Here is a 15,142-nt window from a genome sequence, read left to right on the forward strand (position 1 = left end):
GATTTATCTTTTTCTCTCATCTAAAATGACATAACTTTATGTCCTTTAAAATGATACACATTTTTTCCATGAATAAAAACACTACAATCAAGTATTTTACTTATTTCAAATGATGATAGCTCAGTTGTTCAGTTGGTATTAGGGAATTGAGCAAGTGGGTGAAAACATTTATTCGATCTTCCTCAGTATTATTTTTAGAAAAAATTTAAAGTCTTAATCTTGAGACCCGTCCCGAATCAAACTAGTCGCGAAGCGATGAACTGATTATAATATTTCCAAAAAAAAGTACATGAATTGATTGGTAAGAGATTGTTCTATTTTAATGAGTTTGAGTTCTCGAGGTTACAATTCTATTAAAAACTTGATAGGAAAAGTTCTATCGTAGTCGAATCAGATTAATTGAATAATTGATGAATTAATGAATAATATAAAAAAATAAAATAAAAACACCATTATAAGATTTTGTTACACATTGGCATTTGGCATTGCCTCTCTCATCTCTTTAACATCTCTCTCCCACTGGTTTTAGAAGCCCAAGAACAAGATTTTGAACTAAGATTAGGTTGTTGGGATCTCTGTTCTCTGTTTTTTTTTTCTTTCTCTCTCTCTGTCTATTTTCTCAAACACACACTTAATAAGTACACAAAATTTTCGCTCTCTCTCTATATTTGGGGTCACAGATACATAGGGAATGGCACAGTTACCTCCTAAAATACCAACCATACCCCAAAATTGGCCATCTTTTCCTTACCAAAGGGTATCCACAATGTCAAACTTCAACCCCACTATCACAACCGCCACGACAACCGCCACCACAACTGTCACCAATGCTACCACTCCTCACCATTATCAACATCAACCACCTTCATCACCGCCGCCACAACAACAACAACAACAACAACAATTGCCATCATGGGTCGACGAGTTCCTCGACTTCTCATCGGCACGGCGAGGATCTCACCGGCGTTCCGCCAGCGACTCCATCACCTTCATCGAAACGCCATTCCTAGAAGAATGCCGAAGCGGGTTCGATAGGTTGGACGATGACCAGCTGATTTCAATGTTCTCCGACGACATTGCCACCGTTTCTCTGCCGCCTCCGCCGCCGTCGTCCACCTCCAACCCTTCCTCGCCGTCCTCCGACCAGAATAGCAATAACGATGAGAAGCCAATGGCAATGGCGTTGGACGTTCATCATCATCAGCTGAAGCCCAAGAACGAAGTTGTTGAAGATGAAAGCTCATGCAAGAATGAGACGGCGGCGCCGCCACCCTCCGCCGCCACCAGCTGCACTGAAACCATTTTCGATCCCAAGAGGGTCAAAAGGTAAATCTCAATCACACCAAATATTATAATAATAATAAAAATTATTATTATTATTATTATTATAGAGTAAGTTCCCCCACCACCCATGCACGTTCAATTAATGAAAATGATTTTATTTTTTAAATAAACTCGTTTGTAAAATTTAGTTGCCAAAAAATTATTCCATGGATACCTTGTCTCACATATTAAAATTCTATTTCTAATTTTTTAAATATTAAAATATGAATAATACCTGTTTACTCTAATCTAAGGTGGCTTGCTGTGTATGTTACATTATTCATTAAATATAACAAATAATATGAGCTAACTCTTGTAGTTTAATAATCAAGAACTGACTGATAAATACATTATCAAATTATCATTTTGAAAAGTGTACTTATGATCTCGAGTTTAATATAGAAGATATTTTTAACTGAAATGCATGATATAAAAATTGAAATCGGGATATTTAGCTATAGTTTTCAGGGAAAATGATTGTTGGGAAAAAAGTTTGTATATATATAGATATGTGATGTGATATATGTATAAAAAGCAGATTATAGGCTCAATTTTTATAAGAAAAATAAATAAATTTGTTTTTTTTTTTGTATTTGAATCTTACAGAATTAATTTATCAAACCATTTTTTTTTTTTGGTAATTTTTTTTTATCAAACCAATTAAATGGGTTGGTTGAGTGCAGAAGTTAATTATCTTACGCAACCTTTTAAAATTGATTGATTTTTATATAAGATTTATATGTATATTAAGTTTTTTGTACACTAATTGATTGAATGAATGTTATGGATTAAAATGGTCTTAAATAATATGTATGTATATATGTGTAGATACCAAATCTAATTTTTTATTATCATATTATTTGTACGCATACCAGAATTTTGGCTAACCGGCAATCAGCTCAGAGGTCAAGGGTGAGAAAGCTACAATACATTTCTGAGCTTGAAAGGAGCGTAACAACTTTGCAGGTGAATAAGTTTAATTTAATTTTCGTAGTATATATAAATAGTTACACAGACTGCACCAAAAATAAAAAAAAAGTTACATATAACATAGTTGCTCAAAATCAAATATATATAATTGTTAAGTAGTAGTAGTAGTAGTAAATTTATCATTCAATGAATAAGAATTGTGCTAATTATGAAATTTTTTAAAATGAAGACGGAGGTTTCCGCATTGTCCCCACGAGTTGCGTTCTTGGACCATCAACGTTTGATTCTCAATGTCGACAATAGTGCCTTGAAGCAACGGATTGCTGCTTTGGCACAAGACAAGATTTTCAAAGACGGTACGATGCTGTTCTCTTTTTCTTTTTATTGTGATAAATTTATTTATTTATTCAGGAGCATGTTATATTTACAAACTTTTTTGTTTACAAACTCTTACAAACTACACTAAGTATGACCGGCCATACTTTAATTATGCAATGTACGACCGGTCGTACTTAGTGTAATTTGCAAAAAAAGTTTGTAAACAGATCCTATCCCATTTATTTATATTAGAAGTTCGAATATATTCGAGGTCAGGATCATTTTATACTGATATAAGTTACATTTTCAACTTTGGTCGTTAATTCTACTTATATATAAGGGCTTTGAATTATCAGATATGTGAGCCATTAGATGTAAACAAATCAATGATTAAGATTTGATGCAAGATTTCTTATTTTTATACCGGTATAAGAATAACTTTTCAATATATCATGTGTTTGTGTGACCTAACAAGATATAATATAAGTGATATAGGGACAGTGACCATTTTGTCATATTTGGACAAAAAAATTACCAAACTGCCACGCCAACAGTAAATTTTGCCAAACTGACACGCGACATAATTCACTACACAGTGTAGCGAATTATGTATGCAAGTAATTCGCTACACAGTGTAGCGAAATATGCCACGTCAGAACCAAAAAGTGCCATGTGTCAAAATTGTTGAATATGTAGCGAATTTCAAGAATTCTGACACATGACACTTTTTGGTTTTGTGCATTCTGACGTGACATATTTCACTACACTGCCGCGTGGCAGTTTGGAAAATTTTACTGTTCGTGTGGCATTCTGGTAATTTTTTTGTTAAAGCGTGGCATTTTGGTCACTGTCCCAGTGATATATCCTAAGATTGTTGATCTTCATCAATAAAGTTGATGTTGATGTGTAGGCTTGAAATCTCTCTTTTCAAAAGCACATTTCTGAAGCATGAGAATTAAGTTCTTTTATTCCATCTTTTGTGGAGATTAGTCACCTTTGGAACTTCTAAAAGCACCATGATAAATGAGATAGTGGGTATTTTTGAATATCTCAGCTCATCAAGAAGCATTAAAGAAGGAAATAGAAAGACTGAGACAAATCTATCACCAACAGAATCTACACAAGATGAATAACTCAGTCAACAACAATGGTCTTTCTCTTCAATCCCCACCAACATCACAGCCACAACCATCACTGCATCCACACCCTCTACATCAGCATCTAACAGTTTCTCAACCCTTGGGAATGGGATGCAAGGAGAAGGAGCAGCTCCTTAGTTGAGGGGAAGAGAGACAAGGAATAATGCAGTGGATGTATGTCCTTTTGTGCTAACTAGAACTTTCACGTGATGTGTTTCCCAGCAATATGTGGGGCTCCTAACATGGTTATAAGGTTGGAGGGTAGAAGTTGGCAAGTGGATTACTTGATTAGGTTGAAGAATTTTTGTGTTCAAGGTAATTACTTGGTGTTGGATTGGAATTTTAAGATTTAATTTCTGTTGTTATTTTTAAAAGAAAATCATCTCAACGATTTTTTTTCCCTTTTCCGGGTGGAATAAGGGACAAAGCTTCATGGGTTTGTATTGGGAAATGCATGGAAGCTATCAGAGAATTATTTTTCTCCTTAGTTTTTGGAGGGAGGGGGTGTCTGATTGATGTATTTTTCTTGTTTTTTCTTCTTAGGCCTTATTGTCTGTTATTTTATATTTATATATATTTTTTTTTTTGGGAAAAATTGTACAAAATATTAAGTAAATTCTAATATTGATTCTTATTTCTACATATGGAACTTGATGTTGTATGTAAAAGATTTTGTGTCATGTTGAAGTACATGGAGGGGTTTCAGAGTTACTGCATTCAGCCAGGTTAATGCCAAGAACTTTCCATGATATTGTTTAATTAAGACCAAACTGCCCAAAACCCGTGCTTATAGGGTGGTTTTGGTTAAATACATATTCAATCCAAATAAAAGTAGAGACAATGATTTCTTTCTTTTTTGGTATTGATTTCTAGGAGCAATTAAATGCCGCTAATGTTCTTTTATCTGAAAGGAATTAGACAGCTGAGATTTCTAGTCAAGCAAAGTTTGCAGCTAGGATTGATCACCGTAGTTTTTATTCGAGTATGATATGATGCTATCACATTATGGAGTGGTGGTTCAAGGAGAAAAACGAATGCTACAAGCATCTATCCCTCAGAATATAACTTTTTCAAGTACTTGGATACTTCCCACTTGAATAGTTGTATTGCTCAGAGAGTTGAAGGCTTATAATTTTTATTTTTTTATGACAGAAGTTAGAATCATAATTGGTTTGAACTTTGGAGCCCTCCTAAACTCCTAAATCTAATTTTATAGTTTTGGAATGTTTTAAGAACTGAACACACACTTGACTATATTGCTAATAATTTTTCATGAACAAACTTCTTGTGGATTCCATCAGGAAACACAGCTCTATCATTACTAAATCCCCCCCTCTCTCCTCCCTTTGCATTGACTCTACAAGAAAATAAAAATCCCAAGCAATCATATTACACCAAAACTGCAGTTGTAGGAAAGCATATCTTAAAACTTTTATTTATTAATATGTAAACTTCAAGGCACGTATTTACAACACTCTTGGTTTGCATGACAGTGCAAGCAAGAGCTTTAGCCTTATCCTTACCAAGGCATACTAGCTAGTTCATTTGCCTAGCAGAGCAATCAAAGTTATTTAACAATACGGTGGTTAAGCGCTGTTGTTTGCTCATTTTTGTTTTCCTATCTGTACAATATCACTTTCCACTCCTCAACCAAGTTGACCTGATATGTTCAAACTTGAGTTGGCATATCATGTGCATTTGGAGAGTCCATAGAACTTTCTGCAACATCACTTTCTCTTCTGCAGAATCGTCTCTTTGCATATCCACATTGCTGAATCATTACCTTCATTAGCCTCCATAATGTTTTCTCTTCACGGTTTGAATAATTCATACCAATAATGTAAACAAAGAGAGAAATTGTTGATGTGCCTGCTGTCATTGTGATAAGGGCCCAGAAGCTATTGGGACTGAGACTTGCAGTATCTCCCTCTGGTTCTGTGTCTTCACATTTCTCTAATGCAAGCATTTTGTTCTCTAATTCACGAAGCTTGCCATTTTCAAACAAACCTAGCAGTGCTTTGTTTACACTTGGAAGAAATGGAGACCCCCTTGGAAATGCCTACAAAGCTCGAACACAAGGCAACACAACAAAAGTTAAACAAACTTGGAACAGAAGGAATAGTAATGTATGAATGGAAAGTCAAAATAAGTATTGAAGCATACAAAACCAAATCCTCCAATTTTATACATAGGCCCGGCTTGAATAAACTCTTTACAGTACTTTGAAAGGAAAATTTTGGCCCCAGGAACTTCAAGAAATGCAGCTGCTATTTCTTTCCTTCTGAGAGCTTCTGCAAACTCTTCAAGTGAGCTAAATTGCTTGATGTTTGCAGGTTGGAAGTGTAACACTTCCTGGAGATAATTTTTCAAGAAGGATCCTGTACTGTATCCAACCACAGCATTGCCATTCCGTAGCTGATCAACATTATCCACTGAGGGTTCAAACCTTTCAACAGTTAGCATGCTGGTAAGGTTAGCTGTGTAAGACTGTGTTATGATGAGTGCTACAAATAGCCACACCACCATAGCCATCCTTGATAAACTGTGGTGTAACTTACCACCTAAGTCTATGTTAAAGTAAAACAAGTCAGTTTTTGCCAAGTAATCAAATAAAATGATAGCAAATACGTGTAAAAAATCTCATAATACCATTAAAGCTGATGAGAGGGGTCAATGCCAACCAAGCCATGGTCCCAGTTTGATTGAGCATGGAACCCTTAAGTTCAGGCCAATGGTGTCTCTCTAACATCCATAGAACAAATCCATTGTAGATAATCATGGCTGCTATTAGAATCCACATGGTCTTTGTAAATGGCTTCACGAATAACCAAGCTCTATGTCCTGCTTTTGACTTAATGGGCACTACCATCACCACTCCCGGATCAGTGTAAGGCAGAGTGAATTCAACATACTGATATCGATATGAAATTATTGTTACATCAATCGCTGCATCGAAATTCTGCTTCATGCATAAGCAATTGCAGATGTGAAGAGCAAGTGTCATTAGCCATTGTTTTGAAAAAAAGATGGATACATGCTAACAAAATGACAACATATTAAACTTGGGTGAAATTTAAATTTAAATTTCATATATGTTGTCATTTGCCAAAATGACAACATATATTGTAAGTTGAAAGAAATGACATCGTGACACATGCAATTTAAATTTATGTAGTTGCCAGAGACACAATAATTTTATAACTAATAAAATGAGATAAAGCATGTAAGAATAATATAATGTATAACTCTCACCTTTAAATAAACTTGCTTCACCAAATTATCATATGTGTCATTGAAAGCATATAATTTGTATGGCAAATGGTAGGGCAACAACTCCACAGTTGCTCTAAAAAGATCAATAGTAAATCCCTGGAAGGAGGTAGTATTTTCAGAATGATCTTGAGTTATATTTATAAATTGTTTCAATGTGGCCAAAGCAGGGACCCCAACTCTTAGTGGTTTATCACTTGTAGGCAGGGCCCATCCTCTTGGAGTGTCCCAAGGTCTTCCTGGCCATAAAAGTTGTCCCAGTTCCTTCATTGAACAACTATAAGTAGCATTTTGGCCAATACTATTTGAGAAACCTAGTCCATCTGACCAGAATCCAATTTCCTTGTAACCATTCCCTATCACATTGATGATCTGAAAAGTATGTGAAGGAGCTAACTTTTGGTCAGTGAACTGAATTTTTCCACTTAAGCCAATAAAACTATTAAGCAAAATCTTATCTAGCAAAACTTGGCCTCCTTTACCGTTGTCTTGGGTCATGGCTAGAGCCACAGTCCATGCAGCATCATAGGCATGTGCTGCAAATATCCCAGGCTCATTGTTGAATTCCCAAGGGTTCTCTGAGCTAAACTTTTGGCCAAATTTATGGTAGAAGTCCTTAAACTGGTGTCCTGTTTCTGGGATGTAGCTCTTGATTCCAAGGATGCCTTGCATTGAAGATATAGTGGATGCATTCAAGGAATGGACAAGGCTTGTAAAAGGATCAGTTATGATCCACACAGAATCTTTCTCTATCATATTCATTTTATTTGCAGTTTCAAACAGGTTTATGGCCAACGGGAGGGAAGAAATAACAACAAAGACTCTACATTGCCCTTCTCTAAGCTTCTCCAGTTCTTGGGACAATGAAGAGGAAACAAAAGGTGGGATAGCTAAAAGATTACTTATACTTACACCTGCTTCACTGAGGGCTCTATAGAGATGAGATAAAACTTGTGTGGATGAAGCAGCCCAATCTTCATATATTATGTTGACACTGTACCATTCCCAGGACTGAACAATAGCAGCTACTACTTTCATATGCTTAATTTGACTAGGTAAGGCTTGCACCAGGAAGGGCCATTTCAAAGTTGACCACTTTGGAGTTGCATCAGCTAGAGATAGAACTGGCGTCATGCTTTGGCTACAAACCTCAGCCACTAAAGATGTCTCTTCCCATGTTTGCGGTCCTATAATTGCTTGCACGTGCATTTCATTAATAAGATCTCTAGCTGCAAAAGAATGGTTTAGAATTAGATGAATTTGTACCTTATTATTCTTTCACTACTCATAAAACAATAAAATTATGTCCGGTGAATTAAATATATATTTATGTTTCGGTAATATATGTATGGGAAATATAAGAATCATGTTGCAGGAATGACACTGTTCATTCCTGCAACAAGGATACGGCGTCGTATCCTGACTTTGGTCTGACTTTTTTTTTTTTAAGCGTGGGACCCACACTTGATTTGTGTGTGTAGGAAAGTGCTCTTGTCATGTCAAATGACAAAAAGGGAACCCTATATGTATATATATGGATAGATATATGCTCGTACGAGTCCCTCAATCAGGGTGGAAGCGATTCACAGGTCAGTACATCGAGCTCACAGCTAGGCACTTCGAGGTCGGCCTGAAGTCTCCAGGTCGGCAAAAACACATAAACAAAGAAAAATGCAGAAAAAAGAGATGAAGAGTAAAACACATCAAATTTTAACGTGAAAAACCTTCTCTAATGCAGAGAAGTTATAATGACCCTCACATTTAATTATGGATTTAATATTGAAGAATAATTAGAAGTAAAAGAAATAAAGTCGCCTTTGGTGAAAAAAGAGTTAAAATGACAGTTAAGGAGTAAAAATGCGGGTAAACAAAGTTATCCGAAAAGTGAAAGTAAAGTTAGAAATATGACTAGAAAAATATTCTAGTCCATTGGGTAAAGTTTGGTAATGAATGGAGGTGTGTAAATAGATAAACTGTTACCTAGTTAAAGTAACTTAACATCTTATAAATCGTGACTCCTTATTTCTTCCAATTCCTGCGCGCGCACCTCTGTCTCCTTCTTCTTCATTGTTTGTGAATAGTAAGCTCTGTTTGTGAATAGTAAGCTCCAAAGGGAAAGCTTGATTCATCCAATTTTAGCCACCAAAACCCTTCATGCCTTACATGAAAATTTATGTAAACAACTCAAGGAATCCATTGGTGCTAGTATTTTGGGGTGGGATTCACTGTAGAGAGAGATTTATCCTTCTCTTTCATACGGGTACTGTTCATTGTCAAAGAAAAGTAAGGTTTTTGGATGATCTAATGCTTGAAGGTTGATCCTTTGGTTGCCTAAGAGTGGTTGAAGGAAAGAAACTCTATTACTATTGGTTGAATATTTGATTTCTAAGTCTAGGGTTCATGAACATATTTGTAGAAAATGTGAAATTTGAAATTTGAATTAGTCATGGATTATTGATGTTTAGATATGAATATGTACATGTATGGAAATTTAAAAAAAGAAAGAAAGAAAAGAAATCCTCTTGAATCTCTCCTTAGGTTTCGGCCATGATGCTCCAAAGGGGGTGTGAAGGAATATATGTATGCAGGTATAAGAGAATGTAGGAGTTATATGGTTAAAGAATTCCTAGGTTGTGAAAATGCCACTTTGAGGCCTATGTGCTTAAGTTGTGGAACCTTGGAAAATCATGAATATGTTAATGAATCTTGGATTAGAGGTGTGTGATAAGCTTGAATTTGATGGACTAAGGTGATGTTTGGATGAGCTTCTGCATTTGAAAAAGCTGCTTTTTTTTTATAAAAAAAGTACTTTTAGAATTTTTTAGCTGTTTGGATGCGCTTCTGAAAAAAGGAGAAGTAAATAAAAAAGTTAAAATTCTACTTTTTTCTAAAGTTAAAATTTTTGACTTATAGAATAAGCAGAAGCCAAAAGCAAGGAATGACGCTCGTGACCCCTGTTTCTTCGACATCTCAATCTTCTTTCTCCTTCATTTCCATATGTGCTTCCATCTTCAGCAACTACCCCTGTTTACCAGAACCACTAGCAAGGCTTTTTATTCTTCAGCCATGTTTGATTTCTTGAAATTTTTTTGCAATTCAAATTCAAAGCAAATCAATCTTGGGATTTGGGGTGAGGGAATGCTTTGGACCTTCTGAAGCGACTTCCAAGCAAGATGAACAATATCTTAGGATGAAGGGCTTTGTATCAGGAGAGAAAAAATCAACAACAAGAAGCTTCATTTTTGTTCCTTGCAATATTTTGTTCTTCGATGATTTTGTCTGAGGATTGAAATTGGAGTGGGTTTCCCCAAAACAAAGAAGAAAGGGCATAACAATAATTTTAAACTTAAAAGTACTTTTTTATATTAACATCCAAGTAGCATTTTTAGTTAAAAGTACTTTTCAAATATTGCATCCAAATGTAAAATAACTTTGACTTCATAAAAAAGTTCTTTTAAAAAAAGCAACACATAAAAAGTACTTTTTTTAAAAGTCCATCCAAACGAGCTCTAAAGCATTGGAATCATGAAGTTGGCATGATTTCCTTTATGTGCCTCTTAGCCATTTACAAAGGAAGTATGTTTTTAGAGAGCTTGTTTGTGCTAATGAGCACTTATACGGTCTAAGGACTATATGATTAGATGTTTAAACCTTTAGTTGGGTTAGATAAAAAGAAAAATGAATAAGTTCCTTCTTTGGGCCTTATATGTGTTTATGGCCATTTTCAAAGGAAGTATGTGCTAGGAGTTATTGTTTTACAAAGCGAGCATACTTTTATGCGTGGAATAATATTCTAAGGTGTATGAACCTTTGCTTTGGTGAAATAAAAAAGAAAATAAGGTAGTTCCTTTGTATGGCCTTAAAATGAGTTTTGGCCATTTTCAAAGGAGGTATATGTTCGGAGATATTGTTTCGCAAAGTGAGAACACTTATATGCGTAAAATAATTTATATAGGTGGCTAAGCTTGGGTTTAGGCACTAGACAAAGAGAAATCTTATAGCTCCTTTGTAATGGGCATTCTGCCTTAAATAGGGAAAAATAGGCTTTTAGGTGGTAAGAGGAGTAATGAGTGTTCTAAAGGCCTTTTGGGACTATCCTAAGACTAAGTGAATATGTGGAATTTTGTAAGGATTTGTTGAACAAAGAACCACCCACTCATGACCTAATATGATTAAGTAAAAAGAAAATAAACAATAAAGTGTGTGTGTCTTGTATATTTATATGGCATTATATCATTTTATTGAGTTTTGTGTTGAATTCCTTCTCTAGGTGTGCCTAGGGACTGTGAACGTTTGGATTCTCGTGGAGCAAGATAAGTAGCTTGTCCTTCAAGTAAGAAAATTGTAAAGCTCCAAGAGGTAAGCTCTATGTTTATGGGATTCGCTCCTACTTTGTGTTCCGCCATAATGTACGGACTGTGGTCAGGTTGTATGATATGTATGAGATATATGATATAGATGCATTCATATAGAACTATGCGATGATGTGATGTGATATGTTTTGATGTGTTTAATTTGATATGTTTTGATGTGTTTACTTTGATATGTTTTGATGTGATTTCTGTAATGATCTTTGGCCATTGATTCTATATGCACTGATGTTCGCTTGGGGTCCTCCCTTGGGACTGACTGTGTATATATCTGTTATATGTTGAGTTTCGCTTGGGGTCCTCCCTTGGGAACATGTGCATTGATTTTCGCTTGGGGTCCTCCCTTTGGATTGATTGTGTACACCTTTGTTATGTGATGATCTCTGGCCATTGATCCTATGTGCACTAACGTCTGCTTGGGGTCATCCCTCGGGACTGATGGTGTACACCTCTGATACGTTCTGGTTCCGCTTGGGGTCCTCCCTTGGGAACACGTACGTTGATTTTCGCTTGGGGTCATCCCGTGGGAATGACGGCGTACGTCTCTGATAAGATATGTTTTGTTCTGATGTGATTATTGTGATGATTTTGTATATGATATTTGTTACGTACATTGATTTCTGCTTGGGGTCATCCCTTGGGAATGATGGTGTACGTATCTGATATGATATGTTTTGTCTGAAGTGATTATTGTAGTGTTTTAGTTATGATATTTGTTACGTGCGTTGATTTTCGCTTGGGGTCCTCCCTTAGAAAATACTGCGTGCATCTTTGATAAAATATGTGTATATGCTTGTTCAGTTATGATAATTGCATATATGATGTTTTGTATATTATGTATCTGACTGTCATGCAGGAAGTGAGCCCAGGGTATGGAGAGTTTTCCATAAACTGGAGCTTACTAGAGATTCATCTCTAGCCCCGTTTGGGGATATGATTTCAGGAACATAGTTAATTGAAGAGCCCTCATGAGACAAGGACACTACCCGTGGCTAGAGGTACTAGTATGAGGATATGGAGTTCTGGGTGGCCAGACACTACTATTTATTATAGATCTTATTTTTGGAGAATATTTACTGTTGTATAGTGTTCTATTCATTTTGGGATCATGATGTTTGATCCATTATACAATATATGGTCCGTATATGTTTTGTACATGTGTTCATATTTGATGCATGTACATTTGTGTATTCAGATATGTGCATGTGCTGAAATATGTATGTGGTTAGACATAGTGGCACGGAGCCAGTTATGCATGCACCCATGGATGGGTATATAGTCCTTTATAGATATCTGGTATTTCTGAAATTATATATGGTATAAACTGTTTATCAGGAACCTTTGAGAGTGAGATTGGCAAATCCCCAGTTGTCCAATTTACAGAGGTTACTCTGTCCGATTTTCGTCTTTGTCAAATACGAATTAAATTAGGAGAAGTATGCAATGTGAGATATCATGTGAATTAAGATTAATGAAAAAAGAAAAAAAAAGTTAGCTCGTATTTTCGTAAGTTAAGTCTTCCGCTGTTTCTGTTTGTATCATATGTATATTAATTGAACCGACTCGTTTGGGGATGTTACAGAAGTAAAAACCATGGGACTTAATCCATAAAATCTTCCACTATGAATAGTAAGAAGATAAAAGATTCAAACTTCCCTAATCACAGTAGAGATACACTCAAACTTCACCAACAATGATATTTACAGGTTCTTTTCTAAAGATGTCTCACACTCAAACTTCTTTTTAGAGGTTTTCTCTCTCTAAAAATGTCTCAACTAATCTATTACAAAAAGTTTATTATGATTATAAAGTTGAAGAGAAATTCTATACCTTCTTCTATAGTCTTCATTAATAATTAGGTGAGCAGCATTTATCGAGGTGGTTGTTAAGATATTGAGCCATGCATCCATAAATGTGGTGCATGCATAGCCACCGAGCATTAAACGGAGGAACACACCCTAACAACATATAAATAAATATTATATATCCCAAGACAACTACGTATAGGACTTATTTTAAGCCTCTTGCATTTGTACTTGAAGTGATATGCAAATTATATCACAATCTGGCAAATTAAAGGTGCAATAATTTTTAGCTAATGAAGGTTGGCATAGTTGGTCGAACCTTCCACTGACATTAGTCATGGCTTGGGTTCGAACGTAAGTTTTTTTCTCTTTGCTAGATAATATGTAATCTCACTTTAAATCTTCAAAGAAGTTGGTTATCTTCCCTGACCTTGCATGGACCCTAATCTAAACTTTAAGTAAAAAAAGGGTGCAAAATTTTCAACAATGAGGAGAGATGAAGATTGAGAAATATAAACCTGCAAGAGCAGCCTTAAGGGGATCCCCTCGAGAGTTCCTTATGTGCAGAACAAACCTTTGATTGCTGTAATGATAGAAATCCTCCAATGCCATCTCAATAGCCACTATCTCCTCTTTACCATTGCGGGAATTTTGGTCTGCAATAGCTCCTATTATGCCCTTGAAATTCATGCCACCAGCACCTTCAGGATAAGCTGCTGCATTTCCTAATACAAATTTAAGCATGGTCATAAAACAAATGAGAGGAACAAACTTAAGCATGCTTTCCATGATAGCAAATTACCTGACTAGGTGCTCATCATCCGTAACCTTTTATAGGCACAATAACGTATTCTTAACAAATTAAATAATTTTCGAGTCAATAGGAATGCTTTTATTTATTTATTCTATTGATCTGTAGTCAAATTCCAAATTTCTAAACTGGAAGAAGCTTTCAGGTAATGAGGGCCAAGTGGCAAGTGGCAAGTGGCAGTGAAGAGAGACACACAAAAAAGAAAACATAGGACGCAACATTATAATATGTACTAATTACTAAGTATAAACTCTGCTCCTTTTCAACACCATTTTGGTTCTTCATAGCTTAATAAATAACTATATTTGTAAAACTGTTTATTTATTTTTTTTAAAAATAAGGGTTTCTAACGTGAAAAGAAAAAACTATTTATCGTAGTAGTTATGTGTGCTTGAATTTCGTTGTAAATAACACATGCATCAGCGAGTAGTTTTCTTGCATTCCTGACCAAAGATTTGCTACTTTGGGAATATTCCCTTTTCTTCAGTTGCAAAACCATTGCAGTGTGGAAAAAGCATTAACTAAGAACATGTTTAAAGATTATTTAATAAAAGCCTTTATATTATATATATATATATATATATATATATATATATATATATATATATATATATATATATATAGGGTCAGGATTATTTTACACCAGTGTAAGTTACACTCTCAATCTAGTCCGTTGATCCCACTTAAATTTAAGGGCTTAAATTTTTTAGTAATGTGAGCCATTGGATACAAGTGGATCAATGATCAAGATTGAGTGTAAGACTTCTAACTCTTATACCGGTGTAAGAATATCATGCCTCATATATATATATATATGTGTGTATGTGTGTGTGTGGACTCATGTTAAACGAGATGTGTAACGCCCAGCAACTTACAAGAATCCGTTTAAAAACTTTTTTTTTTTACAAACTTACAAATTACACTATGTGTGACCGATAGAGGTGTTAACAGGCCGAGCCGATCCGATCCGAACTTTGGTATTAAAAGGCTAAGCCTGTATTAAAATGTGTCAATCTGACCAAGTCTGTTACCTGGTATAAATATAACAATCGGCCTGTAGCCTGACTTATTTACAAAAAAAAAAGTCTGGTTTAACCTGTTAGCCTATTAAAAAAAAAATAAGACAACAAAAGTTTATCCAAACAGAATATACAATCAATAATACTAGTATTTTAA

General features: G+C 35.2%; 2 protein-coding genes across 2 annotated transcripts; one reads left to right on the top strand and one right to left on the bottom strand.

Annotated features, from left to right (window-relative positions):
- The first annotated feature begins 691 nt into the window (after nt 1-691).
- On the top strand, nt 692-4,175 carry LOC133302461 (basic leucine zipper 34-like). Its single transcript, XM_061502233.1, has 4 exons — nt 692-1,326; nt 2,199-2,289; nt 2,483-2,609; nt 3,626-4,175. Exons 1-4 carry the CDS (start codon nt 692-694, stop codon nt 3,850-3,852), a joined length of 1,080 nt encoding a protein of 359 aa, XP_061358217.1. The 3' UTR covers nt 3,853-4,175.
- A 1,204-nt stretch (nt 4,176-5,379) lies between these two features.
- Nucleotides 5,380-13,944, bottom strand: LOC133302451 (glutamate receptor 2.8-like). The gene is made up of 5 exons (XM_061502223.1): nt 13,674-13,944; nt 6,963-8,209; nt 6,360-6,669; nt 5,874-6,277; nt 5,380-5,769 (listed from the first exon to the last, which is right to left on the bottom strand). Exons 1-5 carry the CDS (start codon nt 13,942-13,944, stop codon nt 5,380-5,382), a joined length of 2,622 nt encoding a protein of 873 aa, XP_061358207.1.
- Nucleotides 13,945-15,142: the final 1,198 nt, after the last annotated feature.

This window comes from Gastrolobium bilobum, unplaced genomic scaffold (genome assembly GCF_033153095.1).
Source record: "Gastrolobium bilobum isolate Gb01-03AN ecotype WA unplaced genomic scaffold, APGP_CSIRO_Gbil_v1 utg15844, whole genome shotgun sequence".
Taxonomy (NCBI): domain Eukaryota; kingdom Viridiplantae; phylum Streptophyta; class Magnoliopsida; order Fabales; family Fabaceae; genus Gastrolobium; species Gastrolobium bilobum.

What these genes read in the sequence shown, in the direction of transcription:
- LOC133302461 (XM_061502233.1), top strand. Translation starts at nt 692, where the DNA reads ATGGCACAGTTACCTCCTAAAATACCAACCATACCCCAAAATTGGCCA. An exon ending in GATCCCAAGAGGGTCAAAAG is followed by an intron (nt 1,327 to 2,198) that starts GTAAATCTCAAT and finishes TACGCATACCAG; the next exon opens with AATTTTGGCTAACCGGCAAT. An exon ending in AGACAAGATTTTCAAAGACG is followed by an intron (nt 2,610 to 3,625) that starts GTACGATGCTGT and finishes TGAATATCTCAG; the next exon opens with CTCATCAAGAAGCATTAAAG.
- LOC133302451 (XM_061502223.1), bottom strand. Translation starts at nt 13,944, where the DNA reads ATGGAAAGCATGCTTAAGTTTGTTCCTCTCATTTGTTTTATGACCATG. An exon ending in CCCTCTCATCAGCTTTAATG is followed by an intron (nt 6,278 to 6,359) that starts GTATTATGAGAT and finishes ACTTTAACATAG; the next exon opens with ACTTAGGTGGTAAGTTACAC. An exon ending in AAATTGGAGGATTTGGTTTT is followed by an intron (nt 5,770 to 5,873) that starts GTATGCTTCAAT and finishes CGAGCTTTGTAG; the next exon opens with GCATTTCCAAGGGGGTCTCC.